The sequence below is a fragment of the Pholcus phalangioides genome, unplaced genomic scaffold, assembly GCF_987345545.1.
Source record: "Pholcus phalangioides strain wild (caught in Gottingen) unplaced genomic scaffold, Ppha-v1.0 ptg000011l_1, whole genome shotgun sequence".
In the NCBI taxonomy this organism is placed as follows: Eukaryota; Metazoa; Arthropoda; class Arachnida; order Araneae; family Pholcidae; genus Pholcus; species Pholcus phalangioides.
Window position 1 is genome coordinate 4,177,690 of NW_028301604.1, and position 20,858 is coordinate 4,198,547.

At 36.6% G+C, this 20,858-nt stretch overlaps 1 protein-coding gene across 1 annotated transcript in view; it reads right to left on the reverse strand.

Annotated features, from left to right (window-relative positions):
* The window catches only part of LOC149079958 (cytokine-like nuclear factor N-PAC), a 37,237-nt gene that overhangs the window by 9,292 nt on the left and 7,087 nt on the right, over positions 1–20,858 (reverse strand). The window contains exons 3-7 of the mRNA XM_089238868.1: positions 17,827–17,913; positions 6,424–6,567; positions 6,042–6,149; positions 5,730–5,892; positions 286–468 (exon numbers count right to left, since the gene is read on the reverse strand). Coding sequence (XP_089094994.1) covers positions 286–468; positions 5,730–5,892; positions 6,042–6,149; positions 6,424–6,567; positions 17,827–17,913 — 685 coding nt within the window. The remainder of the gene's footprint in view (positions 1–285; positions 469–5,729; positions 5,893–6,041; positions 6,150–6,423; positions 6,568–17,826; positions 17,914–20,858) is intronic.

The following is a 20,858-nucleotide window of genomic DNA, read 5'->3' on the forward strand; positions in this document are numbered from 1 at the left end:
GCTCAATGCCATATTGCTTCCAACTCGACTCAGCATGGTCACATTTGTCTATTATTTATCTCTCTTTTCTGGCACTTCGTGAAAACACACCATCATCTATACTCGTGATGATCCTCCTGTCATATTGTTGGGACAGTCTGAAAATTGAAATCTTTTGTTTTTGACTCATTATGGTCATTCTTTTCACAGCTATCTCCATGTGAAACTCACTTTTAGAACATCCCTTATAACAAAATAATGAAGTTTTGATTTTTATCTGTAACTTGATATTAGTAAAAAACAAACCATCTACTTCACTCAGAAGATAAGAAGGTAAATGGAGCACTTCATCCAACAGAAGCCGCCATGTTTTTGTATCTAGTCCTAATTTTGTATAAAGTGAAGTCGTTTCCGCAAGCGAAACAACATTCAAGGAAATAAGAAAATGATTCAGCAAATTCAATTTGGCTGCATATCCAACATCATTATCTATAAAATAAACATATATACATTAACATGAATGCAGCAAATTTACATATATATAATTATATCAAAATTGATTGAAAAAATCAGTATATATTTTTGTAAGTTCTAATTAAGAGGCCCCTTTTACACGTACAATCTTCCCCGCATGTTCTTGCGTGAAGGATTGGAGGTGGTTAGGAGCGTGGTGTTCAAGACCGTGTTGTTAAAAAGAGGCACATTCTTGTGCATGTTCTTTCCTGCATGAAAGAATGCCCCTTTCTGAACTGTGTGTGTACAGGGAAGCGTGTGGCAAAATTCATACACTTTTGCATGGAGTGTGGGACTTTCCGGGGAAGCACAACACTCTACGTTCAGATGACACGGTTCTTCTCTTTTCTGCTTCTGATTACCAATCTCTCCAAAATATTGTTAATAATGATCTCCTAAAAGTAAGAAATTGGTTCCGTGCTAATGACCTCCCAATTAATTCACTCTACTAAAACCAAGAGTTTATAAATTTTTCTTTAATTCCCACTAACCAATTTGGTGTAAGCATTATTTTCCATGACATAACAATGACTGTAACAATGATTTTTCTTGCATTTGTCAAGATTTAGATCAAGTCAGTACAATAAAATATTTAGGTTTGCATATTGATCAAGATATGAAATGGAAATCACATGTCAAATAGTTATTAAATAAACTTAGATTTATGCTTTACAAATTCTATTACCTAAAACAATGTTCAACTAACACCTTTTTATTAACACTTTACTATGCTTTTTTCCATTCCAATCTAATGTACGGTCTTCTTGCTTGGGGAAGCGACTACCTTACTAATCTTCAACCAATCATTTCTATTCAAAATAGAATTTTACGGTTTATTACTAATGATTATCACTCGCCTAAATTTGCCCTTTATAACCGTCTACAAATATTACCTCTTCGACATCTTTATTTTTACAAATCACCATTGCTCATTCACAAAAATCAGTTTTCCTTCAACCTTAATACCACTCGCTCATCCTCAAGAATAAATAGTACTTACACTCTACCACTAATTCACAAAACAATAGCTAGAAAACACTTTACATATATTATTCCGGGTCTAGGTCAATTCGTCGCGCTAAACTTGTCGCGGGACAATTCGTCGCAGTCAATTTGTCGCAGCGTCAATTCGTCGTGCTACAAACTCGTCGCGGTACAAATTTGTCGCAGGCTCATTTCGTCGTGGTACAAATTTTTCGCAAACTCATTTCATCGCGACAAATTTGAATTGCTTTAAAATTCATATGTTTGTTGTGATCTTATAAATAGGGTAGGTGCTTTAGGCGTAAAAAATGGAACTAATTTTTTTTCTCATTTAGTGGAAATGTTCCCTCTGCCCATCTATTTTAATTTTTAACAAATGAAGGAAAGTATTCATTGAAGTCATTAAATTTTTAAAATTTAATTTTTACCATATAAGCTGTATCTCTGTCGGGATTTCCATTTCTCGCAGTGAGGGATGTTGAAGAGCTCACCCAAATAAAAAATTGAGATCAAATAAATTTTTAAATTTTAATTTCCACCGTATAAGCCGCATTTCCCACTTCTTGTCGGGATTTGAGTCCCTGAGTACGGGTTTGAGTCCCTGAGTACGGGTTTGAGTCCCTTATAAACGGAACGAATGGCGATTTTCAGCTCCCCCCCTCCACCTCCTCAATTTTTCCTTCATGTCGGCACCTTTGACTGGCCAAGCATGCCGGAAGTGTTTGGTACTTGTGGGTTCTTGTCTTGATCTTGAAGTAGGAAATTTTGATTTCTGAATCATTTCTCTGGGTGCTCATACCCATTCCATAAAGTACCCTGGACACCAACAGCACCTCTGTCTCTGACACCACTACAAATGTCAATCGATTTTTGATTTTTTTTTCAACTCTAAAGTAACAACTCTCGAGTGAAAAGAATGAAATCATACTTTTAATTAGATCATTATTCTTCATGTACATGACACTCGAAATTAAAATTACAATATCAATTACATTTAAAAATTTAACTGGATATAAAAGTTTATATTTGAAAATTCGGTTATAAAAATTTGAAATGTTAAATAATTGATTTTTGCTGTGATAAAATTTCAATATCATGTGGAAAAATTTCGGTTTGTATGATATTCCCCAAATTACAGTGAGCCTATCTTTAACGGTAAATTTTTATCTGCCCCATTACAGTATCTCCATAAGAACCTGAAATATTTAATTAATTAATAATTGAATTAAATTAATATTTAATTTTCACCGTATAAGCCGCACTTCCCGCTTTTGTTGGGATTTCTATTTCTCACAGCGAAGGGAGTTGGGCGCAGATCAAGGATGGAAATGTACAGTGCTTATGAATGACGATTCGATGAAGTTTTCATAATGCCCACAGGATGAGCACCGACAAAGGCAATGTAATCACCAATAAGAAAGATGACTATGGGTCAGTCGCATAGATACAATATAACCATTAATCTTATGTTTATAATCAGTCGCATATCTTTGGCTGGCTTGTTTGAATATTTTCACATAGTTTTCATTAGCGTCTAAGCTTTTGATACAAGGCTGGTGTGCTTGGTCTATCGCTCCAGTCAACGATTAGTAAAAATTTCTTCTTACAATGCAAGTGAATGAACATTAACAGACAATGTAAGATTATTATATTCAGAGGTATATTTCCTAGGTGGGGAGGGGGTATGCGGGCTTTATCCCAAAATGACAAGTTCAAGTGAAAGGGCGTGACCAAAATTAAGTAATTGGTGATCAAGAACATGAATTAGAAAGGAAGAAGGAAGGCAAGGTTTGAATAGCCCACAGGTGGGAAAACTATAAATCCGCCTCTGATTATAGCCTACATTTATTAGGATAATTTTAATTTTAAAAACAATTTGTATCGTACATATAAACACTCCACAATATCTAAACCTTTATTTATTTTCAGTGCTTTGAGTATCATTTTATTTACACTTATATACGTGAATATCGCAGTAAAAACCTGATGATGATTTATAGAATAATACGTGATGGTATTATGAACTACCATAATTTTTTTTTAAGATACGTAGAAGATTTCAATTTATTGCAATTTAAATTGAATTCAAACAATTTAATTATAAAAAGTACTACATTATTTTTTGTCATCCGTATAACCTGTATCTCTCTTTAAGATACAACAAAAAACTCAAATAAAGAAAATTTATAATAGTCTAATTCATTTTGAATTGCATTAAAAGTTTTTATAATTTCGGAACATGAATTATGGGGGGAAAAACTTTTAAACACACACGTAAACCAACATATCATTTCCACGTTCGGTTTTGCAATATTCCATGTTTATGCCAACAGAAATATGTAGACCAAGCACACCAACCTTGTTCCAAAAGCTTAGACGCTAATGAAAACTTTGTGAAAATATTCAAACAAGCCAGCCAAAGATATGCGACTGATTATAAACATAAGATTAATGGTTATATTGTATCTATGCGACTGACCCATAATCATCTTTCTTATTGGTGATTACATTGCCTTTGTCGGTGCTCATCCTGTGGGCATTATGAAAACTTCATCGAATCGTCATTCATAAGCATTGTACATTTCCATCCTTGATCTGCGCCCAACTCCCTTCGCTGTGAGAAATAGAAATCCCAACAAACGCGGGAAGTGCGGCTTATACGGTGAAAATTAAATATTAATTTTATTGAATTATTAATTAAATATTTCAGGTTCTTATGGAGATACTGTAATGGTAAATGTTGGTGACTCTTGAAGGGGGGGGGGGAGGCGAGAGAAACTCGCGAGCCCATGGGGCAGATAGAAATTTACCGTTAAAGATAGGCTCACTGTAATTTGGGGAATATCATACAAACCGAAATTTTTCCACATGATATTGAAATTTTATCACAACAAAAATCAATTATTTAACATTTCAAATTTTTATAACCGAATTTTCAAATATAATTAAACATTTATATCCAGTTAAATTTTTAAATGTAATTGTTATTGTAATTGATATTTCGATGATAATATTGCATAATTGTAATGATTGTAATTGTATGATAATATTGTATCGTAATTGATATTTCTGCATTGACAAAAATTAATTATTTTCAGTTAACTGCGTGTACACTTTTGTTCATGTTTTTATTTCACGTGTAAGACAAAAACCTACACACAAGCTCGCGTGGAATATGTACAGTGAAGAATCGACGGTTCAACGAATTGATTCTGCACTGTAATATATAAATTGACGTCACAACAAATTGACACGGCGGAAAACTTGTACAGCTACGAATTGGAGCTGCGACAAATTTGTACCGCAACGAATTGACACTGCGACAAATTTGTATTGCGACGAATTGACACTGCGACAAATTTGTATCGCGACGAATTGGAGCTGTGACAAATTTGTACCGCGACGAATTGATACTGCGACAAATTTGTATTGCGGCTAATTGGCACTGCGACAAACTTGTACCGCGACGAATTGGCACTGCGACGAATTTGTACCGTGACAAATTGAGGCGCGACGAGTTGAGCACGACAAGTTGAGTGCGACAAATTGACCGGCTACGTATTATTCCAAAGTTCTATAATTCATTCCCTTTAAATTTCGATACAAATGTCTCTCTGTCTACCTACAAAAAATTTATTAAATCCTATCTCTTATCTGAGACTAACATAGAAAAACACTTTTGAACTTATTTTTTAATTATGGTATATGTGTGTGTGTGTATATTTATTTTTTTTCCTGAATTTATTTATGTGTATATATGTTTTTTCCCTCCACATAGAGCTTACACGTCCTCAGCACTTTTTCTTTTTTTTACCTTGTAATTTTTTCCTCCATGTTAATTACTCAAAGCACTACCACCATGGTTGTCACTGTTTAATGATATATTGTTATATATACCCCCCTTTTTTTTCCTTCCTATAATTATTTTATTGTGTATCATTTATACTTTAAGTTAGTTGATTTGTCTATGTATTAAATATCCAGTATGAGACTTTCCTGGCTCCTTGGGTATAACTCCTTCAATTGTATATGTACCTTTCATGCTTGAATTAAAAAAAATATGTGAACTGGAGTAGCAAACTCTCATTATCCATATTACTTGACCATCAACTTCATTTCAACATTTTCACGTTTAAATATTTTGCCCCTAATACTTCATATATAAAGTACTAACTTTCATGCAACTGACTTATACATATATTATACATATTCACACGCAATACTGATTAATTCATACAAGAACTTTTGCTTACCATAGTATCGCAAGTGCTCAGCCATATTTTTGAAAATACTTTCACATCTCCTGTAAAGTTTTTCAGAACCTGACAAAAACAGAGTCAATCTGTTTTCATCAGCAAGCTGCACTGAAGGCCAACCACATGCTTCGATGTATTCTCCTTGCAACTTTTGAATATCCTATAAAAAAGAAAGTCATACAAACAAAGATACAAAAGCTATAACAGGTAAATTGCCTAGTAATCATGACGGATTGGTCATGACTGCACAAAAATTGTTTTCTTTGCAATTTTATTTTATCACCACTGATTTAGTACAGTAAATTATACCTTTGCAGTTTGTTTCGATGTTTCAGGATCAATAGTGGTCATCTCAACATAACCTTTTGAAGTGTATAGAAGTGTACGATGTATCAAACCATAATCACAATGTAGGGCCTTGAAGAAAACCAAGCCTTAAAATAAGTTGGTTTTAAAATCCATTTGCAGTTTGATTGGCTGAATCAAACTGCATGAATAGACAGAATTCAAAGATAAATACAAATTGATTTTTCTTCATAAAACTCAAAAAATTACAATGAAATTATCTTGGTAAAAAGTCTCAATTCTTAACTCACCATAGAAAATTGATACTGTAAAACGGGTCGGAAATAATAAGAATAACATAATATGCTTAAGGATAGAATACACAATTATATGCAGGTTATAGTACCTGTTCTCTAGTTTCATAATCAAGGAAGCAAGAGAATATAACATCTGAGGCTTCAACAACTGCTGCTGGATCTGGTAAAACATTAAATGGCCGAGAACAATTATGAATGTCATCTTCGAATTTGCCTTTTCCTTCACATATCAACTAATAATAAAATAATACTTTATCAAAAGACATGAAAGTTAAAGAATTTTAAAAACATGAATTCAAAATATTCAAAAATATATTTTTTGCCCAATATCATCCATAAACTTAATTAAATAACAATATTTATAAGCCTGGTTTTTGATTATTTTTACTGTCTTGCAAAGAATTCAAGAAATATGGTAAGCTCTAAACAAAATTTTAATTTTTGTAGAAGGCAACCATACTAGAGATGTCACTTTTCCCTTTCATCCCCATATATGTGCTTTGTTTTTCCTGAAGTGCTAGAAAACACTACAGAAGAGGAGAACACTTCATTAGGGTGTTTGATTATCTAAAAGTAATGATACCCCAATTATGATCTTTTAAGAAATTTATTAAACATGATTTTCAAAAATTCATTTTCATGATTTTTTTCAGTGTTTTGACATAGGCTCTTGAATGTCCTACAAAATAGTTCCACTGTAATGTCTTTGAAATCTTTAATGAACGAAATGAAACGAATCCTTCCAAGGAATAAAATGAATTTAAGAAGTTCTCAAACCCTACTGTGAATCAGATTATCACTAAAAAAAATTAACAGTAGCTTATTTGTGAAATAACTGCAGTAGAGATCATCAAATACAAAGTCATGGCCAAAACAGGTAAATTGCCCAATGAGGTGGCTGATAAAAATACATATTATGATAATATATATGGATGTCAAATATAAATATGGACCCCAAAATAGAAACAGTAATGACAGCATAAAAGAAATTTTAGAAACTAAAACTAAAAAAAAATAATACACAATGCCACCCCAATCTGGTCAATTAACCTCTTTACGATCATGGGCATAATATTAGCCTATGTCCATACACCAGTGTAATAATTTCAAACAAGTTCTCTGTGCTTTCTTTCCTCTCTTCACGATTGCAAAGTTTTATAGAAATCCTACTATCACGATTATCTATTACCTACACAGAAGTTGCTTTTTCTCTCCCTCTTTTTTTTTTATAATGTATCTTTCTATTATATACATATAAGAGTACAAAAAGCCATAGCGGGGGGGAGAAGGGGTTGGTACCCACGCTATGAGAAATGTGAGAAAATGACCGAGAAAAGGATGGCCAAATCTATTGTTCTATCACCTTGGTTCCCCCCAAACGAAATTTCTTGCTACAGGCCTGTAAGAGCAAAGGAGAGCACATAGAATGAGAGTGAAAAGAAGACTCGAAAAAAACTCTCTCATCTATATTATCTATTATACTTTTATATTTTTCTTACCCCCCCCCCCTTCTTCCAATGTGCAGTTAGGTTAGGACAAGGTTACCATATTTATTGCTGATTCGTTAAATAGAGATAATCCAAATTTCTTGCCAAAACCAAGTGGTTAATTTCTTTGTGCTACCTGCAGTGCCATTTTTTTGAAGATGTGCTCTCTGTGTTTCTTTTTTATGGAAGTTTTAAGCCATTAAAATATTTTTTTAAAAATACTTTGAAATATAAATGTTATGCGCAAATTGAGGACAACTTGAACAGAAAAGTCACAAACAAGAAAAATTCATTTTTTTATGTGGTAGTGAGAGGGTAATTGGCAAAAAATATAAACATAGGGCAGGAGTGGGAAGTGACAAAGTCCATTTCGGAGCAGCTTTGGAGCAGCAAAATTCAGGATTCGGAGCAGTTTTGGAGCAGCAAAATGAGGATTCAGAGCAGTTTTGGAGCAGCAAAATATAGGATTCGGAGCAGTTTTGGAGCAGCAAAATATAGGATTCGGAGCAGTTTTGGAGCAGCAAAATGAGGATTCGGAGCAGTTTTGGAGCAGCAAAATATAGGATTCGGAGCAGAAATAATAAATTGGAGCAACGAAATTAACAACAATATTTTCGTTAACCCTCACCCCTTTTCAAAATAAAACAACTGCACTGTCTTTTGTTATCAAACATCTTTTCATCAGCTTGTTTTTTGTTTTTGGTGTTTCAGGATTTTGACACCTTGTTTGAAAGAGCGGCTGTCATAAAATTTTTCGCACCAGTCTATTTAAGATGATTTTTGCTTACTAAGGGCACTATTTACTGTCTGGAACAGCAGCCCTTCAAATGGGCTAAACATTTTCTAGTTTTTATAGATATTATAAATTTTCTATATCAAGTTTTTCAATTTGTTTATACTCAGAAAGAAATTGTTGCAAAATGGGAGAGAATTTCAGAAGAATCAACACGATGGTTGGCGATTCAGCAGTCATTATTTGGCGAGATTGGCGATCTGATACTCGTTATTTGGCAACATTGGTGATTTAATGCTTGTTATTCGGCAAAGTTTCTAAATTAGCAATCATAATTCAACGGACATGCTCTTTTCACTCCCGGAATTTTTTTTTCACGAAACATCAGGATTTGATGCAATGATGATCGACTACAGTAATTTCTGCTGCTTCCAGCGGCTACTTTTTTTTTTGAAAACGGAAACTCACTCGCATTTGTGCTTTAAAACTGAAAGACCATTGCAAACCATCCTCAGTTGCATGATCACGGATATTATTGGGGTTTCGCGATGGAAAGCCCAATGATGGGCCGATAGTTTAAATACGGCGATAGTTGAAGTACAGTGGAATAAAACACGCTCTTTTCGGAAAGAATCATTTCTCGGCAAGCAGGAACAAAAATTTTTTTGCCATCCTTTCCGAAATTCCAGGCATACTGAAGCAAAATTTGCTATTTTGCGCAGAAAAATACGAAAATACCCTATTGGAGCAGGATGGCGCAAGATGTTAATTTTAGCGCAGTGCGGCGCAGAGTTCCTACCCCTGACACAGGGGAATGAGTTGAGACATAATATGATACCCTAAAAATGACGGGGAAGGGGGGTTAGGTTCATAATATGTCCTGTGAATGCAAGGAATGCTGCTGATGGATTTATGTAGATCCATAGCAGCTGAACCTTTGCTAAAAGATATATGACTTAGTAAAAAAAGATGTATCTCCATAAGGGAATTTGAAATCGAAAAAAAAAAGAGCTTAGGAATGCAGCTTTGCAAAACATGGTGAAGATAATAGTAATAATGATCCCAGAACTTGAAATATAGTCTCAATACCATTTCCATCTAGTGGTGAGATGAAAAGTACAGGGATGACTGTGCAAGTGGCAGCAGCTGTATTATGAATTGCTCCATCATATCCATGCCAGAAAGACTGAAAATTGGCATTACGTTATATGCCGTCTCAGGAACCACCGTTACTTATGGCAGCGATGTCATATGCCTTTGCAGCTAGATGACTGGTTAGGAATCAGGGCCGGATCTTGAATCCTTCAAACTACGTGGTCACAGGAAGCGCCAACTGTAGGGGGTGATTTTTTTTAGGTTTTGTTTCAAAGGTGAATAATTTCAGAGAAAATATCACTATACAATACAGCAATAACAACAACATGGTTGAATCTTTGCGAATTGACTATGGCGATATAACATCTGTCCATTCGGTGCCAAACGTGGTCAACTGAGCTGAGAACAATAGAAAATTGAATGGACATCCCCTTCCCCACAAAAAGACTTGTCCATCAACTGGTGTACTAGCACTTACACCACGGCCGCAATCTCTCCTCGCTAGGGTTTCTCTCCTAGGATCCCGCACCTAAAATGTACCCGAGTATTTTCTGGGAATCTTACCGCCTTTCTCATGATCCCGTACCAAACGAGTCGATCATTGCTAGTTGAACACGGTTATTTTAACTGAAAATAATTTTTGGGTGTCTATGTTATTTTAACTCTTTGCCCAAGGTGCCCGAAACAGCCCAAATAGGGGGGTATGGGTATGTTTTGAAGGCTTTTGTCAACAACGGGGGAGAGGAAGAAAGCTCTTGTCAGAGGCGGAAACCAAAGAGGCAACTGGAACGCCCTGTCAATGGGATTTCAAATGCTGGAGTATTACAGAAAGGGTACTCAATCATTTTACAAGGAGACAATACTCTGGAGCAGAGGCGTCAATGTGAAGAAAACATTGAAGGGGCTGAAAGTTGCTGGCGGTCCCATATAGATACAGGACTCAAGTGCATACGCAGAAAGAGGAAAGTGTATTGCATTGTTTTTTCAGAAATTATTGGGGGTCCCAAGCCCCTTTTACAAAATTTATAGGGGGGCTCAAATGGCCTCAGTCCCTAGGTTCTGGCACCTATGCGCTGGAGAGGGGTGTGTTTTCAGTAGACAAATTATCACTCAAAAATCCATTGAAATTAAAGGATGAATGCCAATGAAAGGATAGCATGAATCGAAACTCATGGAGAAAGGGTGGGGAGAGGGAAAGTGGTCCACACATTTTGACTAGTCCACTTCGAACACAAATATCTCGGGATTTTGAAGAATGTTCTAGCTATTCTCTCTGGGCATTAAAGAATTAAGGCATACCAGGTACATTTTCAGAGTATTGATACTGCTGTCATCTTTGAAATGAGCTTTTTTAGGAAAGCACAAGGACAAAAACGATGGATGACTGAAAGGATCAGAGAAAGAAAGATGGGTATCTACCGGTCAAAATCTTACTCTACATACAATATTGAAAAAAGAGGGGTGGAGAAACATCTGTATTCATATAAACTGAAGAGCCAAAAAAACTGGTAAGGCATGAGTATGCAAATAAAGAGATATGGAACCAATCAGAGTACGGCGCTGCAGTCGGCAATGCCTATATAACACAAGTGTCTGGCATAGTTGTTAGATCAGTTACTGCTGCTACAATGGCAGGTTATCGAGATTTAAGTGAGTTTGAACGTGGTGTTATAGTTGATGCACGAGAGACGGAACATAGCATCTCCGAGGTAGCGATGAAATTTGGATTTTCACGTACGAACATTTCACAAGTGTACCGTGAATATCGGGAATCCGGTAAAAAATTAAATCTACGACATCGCTGCGGCCGAAAAAAGATCATGCAAGAACGGGACCAACGACGACTGACGAGAATCATTAAACGTGACAGACGTGCAACCCTTCCGCAAATTGCTGCAGATTTCAATGCTGGGCCATCAACAAGTGCCAGCGTGCGAACCATTCAACGAAACATCATCGATATGGGCTTTCGGAGCCGAAGACCCACTCGTGTATCCTTGATGACTGCACGACACACCTTTACGCCTCGCCTGGGCCCGACAACACCGACATTGGACTGGAAACACGTTGCCTGGTCTGACGAGTCTCGGTTCCAATTGCTTCGAGCTGATGGACGTGTACGGGTATGGAGACAACCTCATGAATCCATGGACCCTACATGTCAACAGGGGACTGTTCAAGCGGGTGGAGGCTCTGTGATGGTATGGGGCGTGTGCAGTTGGCGTGATATGGGACCCCTGATACGTCTAGATACGACTCCGACAGGTACGTAAGCATCCTGTCTGATCATCTGAACCCATTCATGTCCATTGTGCATTCCGACAGACTTGGACAATTTCAGCAGGACAATGCGACACCCCACACGTCCAGAATTGCTACAAAGTGGCTCCAGGAACACTCTTCTGACTTTAGACACTTCCGCTGGCCACCTAAATCCCCAGACATGAACATTATTGAACATATCTGGGATGCCTTGCAATGTGCTGTTCAGAAGGGATCTCCACCCCCTCTTACTCCTACGGATTTATGGACAGCCCTGCAGGATTCATGGTGTCAATTACCTCCAGCACTACTTCAGACATTAGTCGAGTCCATGCCACGTCGTGTTGCGGCACTTCTGCATGCTCGCGGGAGCCTTACACGATATTAAGCAGGTTTACAAGTTTTTTTGGTTCTTGTTTTCTTTTCTCCAGTTTTGTGTGTGTATATATATATATATATATGAGAAATTCTTCTGTAGATTTCCCAACAATGAAGAGATAGAAATATAGTTGAGGAAAGAAAGTCAAGCCTCACTATCCTGAGCAAATTTATGATGTTATGTATGAAGCCTCCCAAGATCAAAAAATTCACACTTTTGGCAAAAACACTGCTTTGAGAATTGCTAGAAAACTCCAGAGTTTCAAGTTACTTTGCTGTTTAGTCACCTGGCATGAGATACTGTTTAAAATGAATATGGTTAGTAAAATGTTACAGAAAGTCACCTGTGATCTACAAAGTTCAATGAATCTCATCAAAAAGGTCCAAGAGTTTCTTGAAAACATGAGGTCTGATGATGGAGTCAATGGTGTTATTACAGACGCAACAGTGCTTGCAGACAAATAAATGCGCCCAAGGAACATTAAAAAAAATCTAATATGAAAGTGAGGATGAACATATTTTAGGGCTGGGAAAAGATTTTTCAAAGTAAACTTTTTTATGTTGTGCCTGACAAAGCGATCACATCAGAGAAAAGTTCCAGCTTATGGAAAACCACAATGAATGAACGCCAGAACTTTGCCACTGGACTTATCCCGTTGCCGAGATCTCTTCCAGCCCAGCTTCGTGGCAGAGTCGGGAACACTTTATTTTGTGTAAAAAAAGAAAAAAAGAAATTTTCCAGAATTGTATTAGTGAAATCTCTTTGTGTTCCTTGAGCATCTTCTCCAAGAAGTTTAAAAACCTGGGAGGGGATGGTGTTTTTGGATTTAACTATTTTATATTATTTACCATAGGGATTAGAAGCTTTATTACAGAAGTCTCTAAATGTTTCTTTTTTGTTTATAAAATTTTTCTCTTTCACGTTCAAATATTATAAAAAGTCTGGGTTTTTTTATCTAGGGTGGATTTTTGTGTTCTAAGCTATAGAGCTTTGAGTTTAGTTCGCGCGGCATTCCCTTGAGGGTCCACCAGGAGGTTTTGATATTAAGTTTGGATGCTTTCTTTTTAAGAGATTTATGGCAAACCTGGAAAATTAAGTTTTCCAACACTTCCACTTGGGCGTTGAGATCCTTTGAGGTGTGGCAATTAAAGTTATTAATTTGGGGATGTCCCTGAGATGCTTATTAAGTTTAGAGAGAGATTAAATTTACTTTTGAATCTTGTGAGTGAGATAGCGTTGGCGGAGATGTTAAGTTCAGAATGTATTTATGAAGGCTGGCTGAGAAGTCTGTTGTTATATTTCTATTTAGACATTGTGCTATTTCTGTGTTTGTTGAGAGTTTGTTTGAGAGAGAGTCTGGCCAGCCTTTTTTGTCGCCATGAACATATGACGGTGGGTCTAAGTTCGAGTGATGGAGAAAAAGATCATGTCTGCCAATGAATTGCTCTATCTCTTTGCCTCTACCGTTAAGTGTTGAATAGTTCCGCAGCGGATTTAGCCCATTTAGATCAGACCCTATCAGTGCTTGTTCCGGTTTGATTGCATCGAGGATAATTGCAATTTCAGCGAGTGTTTCTTTCAGGTCACCATGGAGAGGTGCGTAGGCCGAGATCAGAGTAAGAGGCTTGTTATCAAAAGAAAGTTTAACGGTGACTGTGTGATTAAAGGTCTCTATTAAAATTGGTTTTATGTTTTGGTTAGGACAGATTATCGCAGCTTTATTTTCTTTCGCGAGCCAGACCAACCATGATTTTGGGATATTGGGTATTCTTTTATTGTAGATGTAGGGCTTCTGGATGAGAAACATGTTGATTTGGTATTTATTTGAAATTATTGGATGTTTATCCATGGCCACTTTCGTGTGATCGCAATTAAGTTGGATTAGTTTAAAATACTAGATTAATTAATTAATTGTGTAGGAAAGAGGTGGGACATGAGATCTGGCATTCTATTTGAGCTTATTTTGAGATTTAGGATTTAGTTTTGTATTAGTTAATTGTACTGAGGGGATTTTTTTATTTAAAATATTAAGAGAATTATTTGTAGTTTATTTTCTTCCTAGCAATTCGGTTAAGACCCTATAGCAATGACATGCTGGGGAAAATGCTCTGTGTCCTGTCAGGTATTTTGTGTAGTGGTCGTCATTGCTCATTAAACCTGACATGATCCTCCATGCATGTCTAAGTATTGTGCCTACCGGAGCAGGTGGCACAGTACAGTGTTTCTGCCTGGCACAGGCCTGCAGTATGTTTGTGGGATTGGCACCTTGTGCAGCGTCATACTTGAAGGTATTCGCGCACTCAGTAACTTTCCCAGTGTATGAAAAGTGATTTTGTCAGCTATGGAAAACCACAGCAAAAGCTTTGAATTTCTATATCAAATAGACAATCTGTGAACATGAAATAGAGAGGATTTGAAGAAAGCATGTTCAAATCTTGAAACCATGTTGAGTGATAAAAAGGAGCGTGGCATTGATGGAAATGATTCCCTTCAACGCACTCCAAATATTTGCAACTATATGTTGACTTTTGGTACCTCTCCAGTCAAAGCCTTATCTTTTATCACAAAATGGCTATGTGAATCCATTTCCGAACATTTTGTAAGCTTAAGTATAAATACTGCTCACTCTTCCAATGTCAGTGGCGAATGTAGTTTTTCAAATTTAAAATTAATAAAGACTCATTTAAGATCAACTATAAGTCAAAAACGATTGAATGGACCTGCTTTGATGCCCATTAAAAATAACATTCTCAACGAAATGGATATGGATGCAATAATAAGGGATTTTGCCAAACTGAAGGCCAGAAAAGTCTCTTTATAACATGGATGTTGGAGTAACAACAGAAACAAGAAATTTTGATTTATGTGTTTCTCAGTTGTAATTATCAAAATAAAATTTTTGATATACCTTACTTATTTGATATACATTCACATTATTAATTTTTATTAAATTCAGTGGATGACAGAAGACCTTCTTTGTTAGTGGTGTGTATTTAATAAAAATTACTCACATAATTATTAACATTAGAACTTCGTTCTATATTCATCAATAGCTATAGTTTTGCTATCGGCCGTTAATATTCTTGGGGAACCTACAGATATTGAAGGAAATTGTGATTGCATTGATTCTTTGCAGAATATTTGTTCATTAACAATTACCTACACTTTTTATCATCATTGAGGTGGAGGGGGGAGGGAAGGGCACCAAAATATTATTCGCTAACACTTGAAAAATGTCTAGATCCGGATTTGTTAGTAATACTCCTCAATTTTTCCCTATACATAAATATTTCATTTCTTTTTAACTGTGTCAATTGTGGCAGAATTCATGACAACAAAGTGTAAGCTATTCCATTTATTCACAACCCTGTTGAAAGAAATACTCCCAGCAACACCACAACTGAAATTTTTCCTTACCAAATTGATATTGGTGATCCCTTGTTAAAGCACCGGAATGATGATGTGTTAACACCACATAGTCTATTCCAGTTTCCCAAACTTTTTGTTCCATCACCCCTTCTTCAAAAAAATATTTCCCTCATCGCCCCCAACTCAATCGAACCCATAGGATCCTATGTTTTACCCATAGTTTATATTGCCGCGGACCATTCCATCACCCACGGGGGGGGGGGGGGCAATAATATCCTCTTTGGGAAACACTGGTCTATCCTATCCATTCTGTTGAAATTTTAAACACTTCAATCATATCCCCATGAGATTAACACTCTTTCAATAAAAAAATATTCAAAAAATTTAAGTCTCTTTCAAAGCTCATGCCCTATGTACCAGTGAGAGTCTGTGTCCCTCTTCTCTGCACTCCTTTGACCAAGGCTAAATCTTTTGTAGGTATGACTTCCAAACTCATAGAGCAGGGCTTCTCAAACTGCGTGCCACCAACCTTTGTCAGGAATGTAAAATAGTGGTGATCCTGACAGAGATTCTTCGCTATACTGCTCTGGCGGAGCCGTAGATAAGCATTGATTAGGGAAAAGGGCACTGCTGGTGAAAAAAGTTTGAGAACTCTTGCCATACCACACTCTAAAAAAATACTGTTGTAGAGGGATTTATTGTTATATCAAGTGTTGTAGCAAGGTTTCATTGTAGTTACAGAAGTTATTAGATATGATAAACTTAGAAAGACTACATAATGGAACTCCAGAAATTTAAAATCAACATTCATTATCAAATATTACTCGTCTCGCTGCAATGGTTTCTACTCTTGAATGAAGCTGTAGGATTGTTGTCACTGTGAGGCCCTTTTAACAACATTTACAAACCATAGCATTTACAAGAGCAGAAGTTCCTGAACCAATTTGTCCTACCCCTCCTTTCAAAAATGATTTCTTTGTGCTCCAATAAACGTACACTAATTTCTTTAGATCTCTACTGCTACATCCAGTCAGGCTTTTTCTGTGATTATTTAATGTCCTCTTACTTGCTTTTGTTTTGGTGTGACAAATCCTGATGACATGATATGACCTATGTATTGGGCACACATGATCTGAGAAGTTTTGGTTAACATTAACTGTTCAAGACACTGGTTAATGACATGCATGAGCGGAACCTGAGAAAACAGTCATTCCCCATTCATAGCCTCATTGGTTATTGACGATAGATATGGTGCTGTTCACAGGTGAACCCAAGTATTTAATGAAAAGGTTGCTCAAATTTGAGTTATTGCTTAAAAGAGCTAATATATATTCTATATTATAGCTTTTTTCATCAGCTCAGACAAAATACAAAATATCTGCATCCTTGATGTATTTCCTTCGGGCCATTAGTCTTATAAAGGCCATTAGTCTCATTAAATCTCTAGCAAAGCCAGTTTTTAAGGATCAGAATGATGTTGTCCATAGGCGGAGATAGACTGGGAAGTCTGGGGGGGGGGGCACAGTCATTATTGCTGGGGGCATACAATGATGATGATGATGCCAATTCATCTATATATATATGCATTAGATCAGTCGACTTCACCTTTGATGTTGGGGGAGGGGGCATTCCCCCCCCCCCCCCCCCATGGGATCCATCGAGAGAGGAAATAGAAAGAATATAGCCATAGAAGCTGAATGCTCAAAAATATGGTAAGCAATCTTGAAAAAAATTAAAGAAATTTAACATTTTTTCGAAAATTTTGTGACTTAAAGAGCACATTATAGAAACCAATTGAGTATGAATCAATATAAATTCAATAATTAAAATAACTATAACAGATGTTTTCAAACTTATTTTACTTTCTGCAGTATGTTTTTTGGAAAAAAAAAATCAATGTCCTTTTTAAAGAAAACCCATAGCCAGGTTGCTATAAAAATGTACCAGGTGACTACTACATTTTGTCAATCCTTTACGTGGTATTTATTTCTTAGAAAATTATTCAATAATAATTTTCTTCTTTCCCAATATTACCAACTTTAAGAAACTATAAATCAAAATCTTGGCACATAAAAATAAAAATGTGATTGTGATATAATTCAGTGGTACAAAAATATAAACTTAAATTGAACAAAGAGAAGGAAATGAGAATAGAATGAAAATTTACCCATTTTCTTTTGCCCAGTTCCATTTTCTGAGTCCTCAAAGAATTCAATTCATGCTTGAAACATCCATAATCATCATCAGCGGCAAGCTATGAATTTAATTAAAGATGTATGATTGACCTTTGGTATTCTCGGGCTTCATAATTCACGTTTTTTCCTCACACTTTTATCTCATAACATTTTAACTATTGAAAAAACTGTTGCTAACACTCACTCAACACTCAAATACTTTTTTGGGGAACTATCTCTATTAAAGAAAAAAAGAAAAGTATTGTACACTTCCTATAAAAAAGAACCCAATTCTAGATACTTTCACATGCTAGCAAAAAATGGGTTAAGAATTATACACTGAAGAGCCAGAAAAACTTGTAAACCTGCCTAATATCGTGTAGGGCCCCCGCGAGCATGCAGAAGTGCCGCAACACGACGTGGCATGGACTCGACTAATGTCTGAAGTAGTGCTGGAGGTAATTGACACCATGAATCCTGCAGGGCTGTCCATAAATCCGTAGGAGTAAGAGGGGGTGGAGATCCCTTCTGAACAGCACATTGCAAGGCATCCCAGATATGTTCAATAATGTTCATGTCTGGGGATTTAGGTGGCCAGCGGAAGTGTCTAAAGTCAGAAGAGTGTTCTTGGAGCCACTTTGTAGCAATTCTGGACGTGTGGGGTGTCGCATTGTCCTGCTGAAATTGCCCAAGTCCGTCGGAATGCACAATGGACATGAATGGGTTCAGGTGATCAGACAGGATGCTTACGTACCTGTCGGAGTCGTATCTAGACGTATCAGGGGTCCCATATCACGCCAACTGCACACGCCCCATACCATCACAGAGCCTCCACCCGCTTGAACAGTCCCCTGTTGACATGTAGGGTCCATGGATTCATGAGGTTGTCTCCATACCCGTACACGTCCATCAGCTTGAAGCAATTGGAACCGAGACTCGTCAGACCAGGTAACGTGTTTCCAGTTCAATGTCGGTGTTGTCGGGCCCAGGCGAGGCGTAAAGGTGTGTCGTGCAGTCATCAAGGATACACGAGTGGGTCTTCGGCTCCGAAAGCCCATATCGATGATGTTTCGTTGAATGGTTCGCACGCTGGCACTTGTTGATGGCCCAGCATTGAAATCTGCAGCAATTTGCGGAAGGGTTGCACGTCTGTCACGTTTAATGATTCTTGTCAGTTGTCGTTGGTCCCGTTCTTGCATGATCTTTTTTCGGCCGCAGCGATGTTGTAGATTTAATTTTTTACCGGATTCCCGATAGTCACAGTATACTCGTGAAATGGTCATACGTGAAAATCCAAATTTCATCGCTACCTCGAAGATGCTATGTCCCATCTCTCGTGCGCCGACTATAACACCACGTTCAAACTCACTTAAATCTCGATAACCTGCCATTGTAGCAGCAGTAACCAATCTAACAACTATGCCAGACACTTGTTGTGTTATATAGGCGTTGCCGACCGCAGCGCTGTACTCTGATTGGTTCCATATCTCTTTATTTGCATACACATGCCTGTACCAGTTTTTTTGGCTCTTCAGTTTAGAAAGAAATCAAGGCTTAAACAATTTTGAAGCATAAAAATTGATGGAAAAAAATTCTGGTAGATTTACCACGATATCTAGAAAATGCACTAAAAAGAGCTAAGAACCTCAGCAGGTGTTCTGAAACTAGATTAAAAAAACTCAAAGAACATTCATCAGTATGAGAGGCACTGCGAGCCTCTGGCTTCAAAGCAAGAAAGACTAGATGTCCTATGCTATTTCTGGCAAATGCCTTTGAATAAATGATTAATTCTTTATGAATTGTTCTCCTCAGTCCAAGAAACTCTGAATTTTATGTTTATTTTTAACTGTGAAACTACCAAAAACTAGTTTCTGCTGACAGACGAGTATGAATAAGTTACTACCAGATCTTTATAACATGTAGAACTAATTTTGAGGTCTCTGTGAGAATTTCATTTAGCTAGGTGGATTTTTTTTTAAATTGCTGTCTAGTGTCTCTCACAATCGATGCAGGGACTGAGAGAAGAGATTATAATATTGAAAACAGTTGCTATGCATTAACAAAAGATAATAAACTTAATCATGCTGAATGCTCCTGAAGCTGAAGTAGTGCCAGATGAAGTGGAAGACATGCTACTTGTAAAAATGGCAACAAAAACAACTCTAGTTGAAATATACACCCAAGGGCCTACATAAATCTACAATGGGGCATTTTTCTCCATTGGAACCCTTAATGTGTTACATTCTCCACGTGTAAAAGAATTTGTAGAGTAAGTGTTGTCAACCTACACCAACGTTCAAGATGGCACAAAGAAGCAGAAAGAGCAATGAATTTCCAGAAAGCATCACAGAGAATCGCTGCCTCCCATTTGACCATTTTTCCTACCCCAGTCACAGATCATGATTTTTGCAGTAACATTGTTCAATTAAAGGTGATATACATGGTTTAAAATACTAAAAAGCAAGGTTTTGTTTATTCATTAATTTTTTTGTATTCAGTGTGGCCCCAATGAATACAAAGGATTGGTTGAACAGAATAAAGTACTTTTTCTTCTAATTAGTTTTAATTACAGTAGAATCCTGTTATAATGTAGGTGCCAAGCGACATAGCCACTATAGCTGTGGTGCAACAGGGTTCTACTGTAGTGCATTCATTTTAATAAAACTATTGGGAAAAAAAATAAATTCTAAGTAATACCAAATTTTTAATAAGTACTCAAAGTGACCCATTCAAAATTGAATAGTAAAACTATTGAAAGTTTATAAAGATCTGCAAACATGGCATCTGAGAAACAGTTTATGTTTGGTTCAAAAAAAAAATTATGAAACAAGAAATATCAGAAACATTCTTTCTGTACTAGTTACAACTAGACTTTGAATTGGCCACAATAGCCCATAGGTGCCAATATTGAAAATATTGGAAGGGCTCAGAAATTTGAGAGAGCTTTGGAAAATTTTTTTGATATATAAAGAATTGCATCAAACATTGAGAATGGGGGGAACCTTAGGGCCCAATACAAGCTTGC